Source organism: Medicago sativa, chromosome 6 (assembly GCF_051527215.1).
Source record: "Medicago sativa cultivar Bolivia chromosome 6, Bolivia_mono, whole genome shotgun sequence".
NCBI lineage: Eukaryota > Viridiplantae > Streptophyta > Magnoliopsida > Fabales > Fabaceae > Medicago > Medicago sativa.
This window is the reverse complement of record NC_140754.1, coordinates 84,225,047-84,232,283: the sequence shown is the minus strand read 5'-3', so window position 1 is coordinate 84,232,283 and position 7,237 is coordinate 84,225,047. Positions and strand designations below refer to the sequence as shown.

The 7,237-nt window shown below is 33.5% G+C and overlaps 1 protein-coding gene across 1 annotated transcript; it reads right to left on the bottom strand.

Moving 5' to 3' along the window:
• Window positions 1–376: 376 nt before the first annotated feature.
• Window positions 377–2,265, bottom strand: LOC146917524 (uncharacterized). Its single transcript, XM_085719341.1, has one exon. The coding sequence runs from the start codon at window positions 1,839–1,841 to the stop codon at window positions 885–887; it is 957 nt and encodes a 318-aa protein (XP_085575467.1). The 5' UTR covers window positions 1,842–2,265; the 3' UTR covers window positions 377–884.
• Window positions 2,266–7,237: the final 4,972 nt, after the last annotated feature.

The window sequence follows — 7,237 nt, the reverse complement described above, 5'->3', positions numbered from 1 at the left end:
CTGGCTCCTAACACCCACTTAAAATTAGTCATCTTTTTAGGTATGGCAAATGGTGGATCAAAATGCTCTTTGTTGCTATCATCTGAATCATCATCATCATCCTTTAAAATGACTTGTTTGAAACGATTCAAAAACTAAAAGGACTTGTTTGGGACTTTTGAAACTTAAAGGACTTGTTTGGGACTTTTGAAACTTAAAGGATCACTTTGGGAAAAACGAAAAACTTAAATGACCTTTAGATGCATTTGACCTAAAAAATAAAAAATGAAGTTTAGAATGTAATCTTTGCAGTTACGCAGGGGACTATCGAACTATAACGGTCCACGTTCTGGCTGATAAATCGAGTTTCAAATCACATGATCCTCGACCTAAACTATTGAATTAAGATTAGATGATTCAAGTTTTCAATTCATATTTTAAATCCAATTAATTACAAATAAAGTAGGAACATTGTTCCTTTCTCAACATGATATTCCTATACAACTACGTATATTTCTTAAATCAAGGTAAATTTGACAAAATCACTACAAAACCGTAATTTTGTTATAACTAAAAAACTCATCCATGTTCTTACACTCTAGTTGTTGGCCGTGAACACATTTTATGCATGTATCTGGGTTCGAACACATTCTAGCTTTTGACAAATTACAGAAATATATATATATATATATATATATATATATATATATATATATATATATATATATATATATATATATATATATATATATACGGTAATTATGTCAAATTCACTGTCAACTGTAATATGTTCAAATCTTGTACCTCCAAGTGGTTAATATCCTTGCAGAGAATCAATTTTCTTTTACTGCTAAATTCTGAATGACTGTTGTGAAAAAGAGAGAGATTAACAGTAACCATCATCATCAAACCCTTTTATTCAATTTCATAAAACGATGATAAGATTCCATCCTCTGCAACTTCATCTGATTATTAAACTTCTTAATAAAAGCTTCAGCTCTTTTATTCAATTCTTCAGGACTCATTGATTTTTCTCTCTTCAATGAAGCTCTATCATTGAAAGTTTCAGACTTTTTCAACTCCCTTTCAGCCCAAGCAACAGGATCATCATCACCACCACAAAAACCACCATTGTTACGAAATGGTTCTGCTTTCACAATCCTTGCAGTCCAAGTGCCACTTTTCTTCAGATGTGGCTTCTTTGTTTTCTCTTGTCCTTCCATTATTGCTTTCCATGTTGCTTCTAAACTGTCATCATCACCTTTATCACTTGAATCCGGCAAGTTATAATCGTTGAAGCATTTTTCCGGTGATGGATCAGCGATGAATTTGTTGCAAAACAATCCGAAGTCTTTAACTTTGTCATTAGTATCTGGCAAGTAAAAGTCCTTGCTGCATTTTTCTGGTATCGTATTAGTGATGAATTTGTTGTAGAACAATTCAGAGTCTTTATTAATTTCAACCGCCCTTTTCTCTTCTTGTTCTTCTTCACCTTCTTCAACATCTTTTTCTTCTTGATGTGTTTCATTGTTTTGGTTTTCTAGCTCAATTGGGTTGGTGGTAGTTTCTAAAATGCTTGTTGTTGTGTGTTTTGGATCAGAAAAGCTTGAAGAAGCTACAATGGTAATGATGATGAAGTTAACAATGATGTAAAGAAAAGGAAGTGTAAACCATGTTCTTATTGAGAACCAAAGTTGAGGAAGAGTTGAAAGAACAAGATCAAATGTGTATGGAATTATTGCAACTTTGAACAAAATAAGAGTTGAGATGATTCCTATAGACATGAGCACAAGTTTTGCAACCCCTAGAGATTGATCCATTCTGTTTGATTTTAGAGAAGATGGGTTTTGAAAAAGATCCATTTTTTCTTGGGAGAAAATACAATTGATACTAGAAATAGGAGTGAGGGTAATATGGTAACAAATTAAGGTTTTTGGTGGAGGGAAGTGTTATTTATCAACCAAGCAACATGTTTTGAGAAGAATGAAAAAGGAGAAAGAGAGAGGGTTTAGGAAATTGTTGTTGCATATGTTAGAACATGATGAGCTGAAGAGCTGAAGTTTAGGTTGAGTCGCAGATTAGGTCGCTTATTTTAAGATGTTTGGAGTTTGAGTCTGAGTAAGAAATTAGGATGTTTGGTTTTTATAGGAGAGAGAACAAGAAACTTTTGAAGATAGGAAGGTTTCATGGTGAATTTAGTTAGTTAGGACTTAGGAATTAGGATCATTGAATAAAGAAGGGAGAGAAAACAAGTGAAAGAAATAATATTTTTTTTAAGGTAGAGAGAGCTTTGATAGAGCCAAACCGCAAGTGCACGGTCTATCGAAGTAATAGTAGTAAGAGAGTATCGTTCCGCTAGGGAGTTATGAATTTAATTAACTTTTAATAATGATTAGATGGAAGTTTGGAAGAGTAAAAAGTTTGGATTTTTAATTAAAAGAAATAACAATAATAAAATAAAAGAGTCTTGGGATTATTGGTTCGTCATAATAACTAATCCTTCACTAACCGAGACTTGAACTTCTAATTTCATGGTTTACACCTTAATTTCTAAAGACCGATTTCCCTTTAGCCCCTCACCTTTCCGGTAAAAGTCCGGTGAGAGTTTACCCCTAGTAACCAAGCCTATTTCGCTGACTTGATTACTAGAAGAAGCTTATAAGGATTGAAACTACACATGTCTCAATAATTGCAAAGACTATTTCGCTGCCTTTGCAATTATTGTCAAGATTCACTTGTTCAAATATCAAAGCTCCGCTTTCGCTTTATGAATTGATATTTGGGATGATGGATTAACAATTATCAAACCCTCCACTTTCGCTTCTACAGTTTGATAATGATTAATTCATGTTAAAACGGTGAATCTAAATTAGAAATTACGGTTACATGAAATTAGGGTCAAAACTTGGTTCGATTAGGATTATGTCATTAGACTTATCCAATAATCCCAAGAAGAGTCTACTCACTCATGTTCATCGTAGACATAGAGAAGAAGGAGAAGAAGAAGAATATAAAAGTAAATAAAATAAAGTGAACTTTTATTCCAAGAACAAAAGATGAATGTTTATGATGGAGTGCTACTCTATTTATAGCTTTACAATTGACTTAAAATCTAAGCAACTATAAGGGCTCATCAGTAAAACTACAACAGAGTAACTTGGGCCCGAAGAAAAAGCAGCAAAAGAGATTCTGGGAGGTGGCACGGCCGTGCCACATGTTGGCACGGGCCGTGCCAAGCTTCTGACTTTGTGGAGACATATTTTTGTCTCGTATCTTCGTATTTTCGCACTGTATTTGCTCCATTCCTCTTTCTTTTACTCCAAGACACCTTCCACCATATATTCGTTCCTAAAATATAAAAATAGGAAATTGAAGTAAACTAGCTCAAAAAGGAAATAATATTTAAATAAAATAAATTCAAATCTAAATAAAACGAAACTAAATAATGCATAAAAGTAGACTAAATTATGACTCATCAAGCTTTCAAGTACACCAATGCTTTCAGGTGCTGGTTAGAATGAGATAGAGCCAGCAAAAATTCCATAATTATTGGGAAGGGTGGGTGGTTTATGGAGTATAGAGAGGACCACATGAGTCTAGAAGACTGCCTCAGGTGGGGATTTGAATGAGGAACTAACCATTTCTTACACATAGTATAAGTACTGTTGGTGTTTTTTGATGAATGAATTAATAACCACCGATTGAAATTACATTGTCCTTTGTGTGTTTTGCCTCTTCCTCTAACCTCTAAATGACACCTCACTTGTGAACTACCACTTCTTGAAATAAAATAAACATTTTAATCATTGGAAATTAAGATCAACATTTTCCTCCAAAATGTATAGCTCGTTTTAAAAGAACTAAACCACTTAATCCTGTCTTCAAACAAGGGGCTTTGAAGAAGGAAATAGCATAAACTGGAATAGAGGATATGACAAACTTGAGGAGAATTAAACGGTTACCTAAAGATAAATTACGGCTCCGTCACCTAGACACTTTAGACTGAATTCGATTTAAAACCGGTTGCCAAAACAACATACGTCTAGGATTCCCACCAATAGACAACCTCAAGTACATAAAAGGAATCTTAGCAATTTTACAACTCAACACTGAAGCTGCCTTATTCAACCAAGAGTCATTGACATTAACACCAACCAGTATACTCTTATGGAAGTTAATTTTTAAACCCGACATAGCTTCAAACAAAATCAACACAACATGTAAAGCTCTAATATTCGCCCAACTTTTGGTCCTAAATAACAACGTTTCATCCGCAAATTGTAAATGAGAAATAACCATGGAGTCGCTAGTACCAACTCAATACCCTGTAAACACATTGGACTCCACCAGGAACTTCATCATTACATGCAAAACTTCAGCCGCTAATAAGAAAAGAAAGGGAGATAGGGTGATCACCTTATCTCAACCCCCTTTTCGAATGGAAACTCATCTGTGGGACTACCATTAACCAACATTGAAGTCGTACTAATGCATTCTTTACTCCATTTTCTCCAAAGAGTCAACAAATTCATTTTTCGCATAACACTGAATCATAAGCCTTCTCAAAGTGAACTTTAAACATCAATAACTCCTTTTTACCTTACGGGTCTCATCCACATCCTCGTTCGCTATGAGTGTGTATCTCAAATTACAAACCCTTCGACCGACCTCAACCTGTTAGCAAGCACTTTCACCAATATCTTATATAAGTTACCAACAAGAGAAATGAGCCTAAAGTCATTCAGCCGTTGATCACTATCTATCTTGGGAATCAAAACAATGAAAGTACAATTGATTCCTTTTGATAACCGACCATTATAGTGAAGTTCTGTTATAAACCACATAATATCGTACTCCCTCCGTCCCAAAATATAAGCAAAAATTGGTCAACAAAAGTTAATGTATTTGGTACAAATTTTTAACCCAATACACTAACTTTTGTTGACCAATTTTTGCTTATATTTTGGGACGGAGGGTTTCTTTAATTTCTGGCCAAAACTCCTAATTAATGAAACCAAAGTTAATACCATCCAGATCGAGACTCTTAAAACTATCACAATCCCATACAGCTGCTTTCGCCTCCTCCAAACTGAAAGGCTTTACCAACTAGCTCCCATCCAACAACGTCAAAGTGCGGAACTGAAGGTCATCAACATTAGGTTTGACTACATTACTAGTTGTAAAATGAGTCGCAAAATGAGGAAGAACAACACCACAGACACTAGCCACTCCCTCCAAATGAGTCCCCTTAACAACAGTAGAAAAGAATTGATTGTGGCGCCTCCTACTAGCCATAATACCATGAAAAACTTTGAGTTTGAATCGCCTTCTTGAAGCCAAAGTAATTTTCATTGCTGCCAACAAATACTAGTATTAATTCTAGACAAAGACTGTAATTCCCCCGTCAACCCACAAAGCTCCTCAATATCACCATCAGATAACACTTCAATTCTCCTTTAAGATCATGCGACGCTATGTGTACTTTAAGAGAAGAAATCCATCCGAAAAGACTTAACAATCGTTTTCTTTTTTTAATCCTTAACAAAAGATTTAAGAGCACTTGTTAGTATGACCCTAAAATTGAGTTTCAAAATTTTCTAATTAAATTCTTTCATGTGATTTTATTCAAACATAAATCATTTTATATTCGACCCACATTTAAATAATTTGTGGACTCCTATTCTTACATGCTAAAATTCAAATCATTCACAATGAATTCTTTTTTGAAGGAATCAATGAATTCTAAGACCCACTCTAGGTTCCAATTACTAAAGGGAATGCTTTTCTCTTTACAGCTCTAAAGAGAATGTTAAAAGTGAAAATTTTAATATAATAATATTTTATTCAATAAAGGAACCAGGTGATCTGAATACCACCATGAGAGAGATGTGCTCCAGAATTGTTTAAGATTTTCCAGGACTCCATAAATTTTGCACCCTTATTTTCAATCTATGACTAAATTGAAAGATGATATAGATAGATCCACCAAGATTTTTTACTAAATAAATGTATTTGGTATATCTTCTGAAAGTCAAACAAAGCTTTTTCTTGCCAAAATTCTTAAATCTGGTTATGAATTGAAATCATAGAATTAGTTAATTAACTATTGATTAGTTCAGTTGTGACTTGTGAGCATGGTTTAACCTTTTTTAAGTAATCTGAATAAAAGTAGATGTTGCGCGACGGTGACCACAATTTTCGGAGGTGATAATAGCAACTTTTGGCACCACTATACTTTTGGCACCACAAGTATATATTCTATATACTATATACATAAATCAATGTGTCATTTTATGGTTAGATATTATGGATTTTTCTTGCAGTGGATAATGCTATCTTAAGCTAACTCTTTTTACTTGGTACAAAAAGTGTAACTCCATTGATACAATTATGTAGGTAATTTAAGGGATGTATGTTAGGAATAAAGGTGATTTTATAGCTTTTGATATCCATTGTTGTTTCTTAAAGTATGACCCAAGATTTTATTTTGAACTAATTCGATCAACCACTAGTTAATAAAGGAAACATTGTAAAATCCGTAGAGATATTTGATGTGTTAAGGCACGGGTTTGGACCCGTATCCAACTATTATGGTATACAACTAAAACGTCCCATGTTGTTTGGGAATCAAGGTCAATAGTAGTTTATATAAAACTCACACTCCTTAATGCAACAAGACCTTTTATAAAAAAAAAAAAAAAACTTGTGAAAGGGTTATGGCTCAAAGTAGACAATGCCTCAAGATATAATGTGCGTACTTTGAAGTTGGAAAGGAACACTTGCTTACTTCAAAGCACTCGATGTTCTTAAGTTTTGCTGAAACCTCAAAAGATTCTTGATATTGAGCAATCCTAGCTATTTTGTGATGGTGTATAAATGAGGTGATATCCATTCTTTGCAGATATCTTTTGCAAATATAAATAGGCAGAGTCCTAGATATAAATAAAATTTATGTCTCCACAAAAACACATAAACCCTAAAACAACTTTTGCAAGGTTATTTGCTCTTCCTCTCCCATTCAACTACGGTTAATTTTATGGGGAAAATATATTTTTCTTAAAGATATCTTTTTTTTTTTTATAGAAATATTCAAAGAGTTTAATTAATATGTCTTGTGAGTATACAATTATTTTACACATGTATGTAATGATGTGTTGTCACGTCAATTAATGAATATAACAACTCATGTGTTTTTATATTCGTCAATTGACATGACAACACATTATTGGATACATGTGTAACATAATCAAACACTATC

Coding starts and splice junctions, on each gene's coding strand:
- LOC146917524 (XM_085719341.1), bottom strand. CDS start 1,841: ATGGATCTTTTTCAAAACCCATCTTCTCTAAAATCAAACAGAATGGAT.